At 29.9% G+C, this 932-nt stretch overlaps 1 protein-coding gene across 1 annotated transcript in view; it reads right to left on the bottom strand.

The window, feature by feature from the left end:
* LOC107647527 (trifunctional UDP-glucose 4,6-dehydratase/UDP-4-keto-6-deoxy-D-glucose 3,5-epimerase/UDP-4-keto-L-rhamnose-reductase RHM1-like) overlaps positions 111 to 932 on the bottom strand; it is a 3,336-nt gene continuing 2,514 nt past the window's right edge. Inside the window, exon 2 of the mRNA XM_016351599.2 lies at positions 111 to 712. Within this exon, the coding sequence (XP_016207085.1) occupies positions 269 to 712 (444 nt within the window). The 3' untranslated portion in view covers positions 111 to 268. The remainder of the gene's footprint in view (positions 713 to 932) is intronic.

Here is a 932-nt window from a genome sequence, read left to right as displayed (position 1 = left end):
AACTTACATATCTAACATAATAAATAAAGTTAAGTAATTAATAATTTTCTTAGCGTTAAAAGCTAGACAAACCATATTTAACTACTAAACATTTGTAAATCCATCAAATATAAAAACAACGACACTATAAATTACAAATGAATTGTGATTAAATGTTTGAATTGCCATGTCCAAATCTCCAAATTAAAAAAAATGGAAAAAAAAAGTCTCATCATGTTTCATATATATAAAGAGTACAAAATCTGTGTCTAATAAAGTCCTGAATTAATTAAGTTTTCTTGTTGGGCTCAAAGACATACTTGATAATGGAATCTCTGATGTTCAGCATGTCTGGGAACTCTTTCTTGAGCTTGGAGGCATCCATTTCATTGTTACTCCTGGGAGCAACAATAACCTTTGCTTGTTCTTCCAAATTAAAATTTTGCCACTTGAATTTTGGATCAATATAGTCCCTGTACAATTCTAATATTTGATTGTGGCTTATGACCCCAGGATTGGTGAAGTTCCATATCCCTTTTAAGTTCCTCTTAGCCATCTCAATGGATATAGGTAACAACTCATCTAGCACGGTCATGCTGTTAGGTATATCTACCACCTTGTTGTAACGAGAAATCTTGGTAATGAAATTTCTAGGATTGCTAAGATCTGATGATATTGGCATTCTAACTCTCAGTGTGCAAACGTTCTCATAATTTTTCAACAGATCCTCCACCTATAAATATATATTTTTCATATTATTAATTAAATGTCATAATCAGCATATTAAAAGAAGGAAAATGATTTTTTGGAAAGTTTACTTTTCTTGATTCAGATACAAGGCAAAAATAAGAAAAAAAGTGTTGTCCACTTAATAAGCATTTTTCTTTAAGAATGTTGATGGTATATATTCAGTGTTCACTTTATTATATTCTTTCACATTTGAGGTATATTTA

The sequence above is a fragment of the Arachis ipaensis genome, chromosome B06 (assembly GCF_000816755.2).
Source record: "Arachis ipaensis cultivar K30076 chromosome B06, Araip1.1, whole genome shotgun sequence".
NCBI classification, from domain to species: domain Eukaryota; kingdom Viridiplantae; phylum Streptophyta; class Magnoliopsida; order Fabales; family Fabaceae; genus Arachis; species Arachis ipaensis.
Note: the sequence above shows the minus strand (reverse complement) of the source record. Positions and strands in the feature narration are given on the sequence as shown.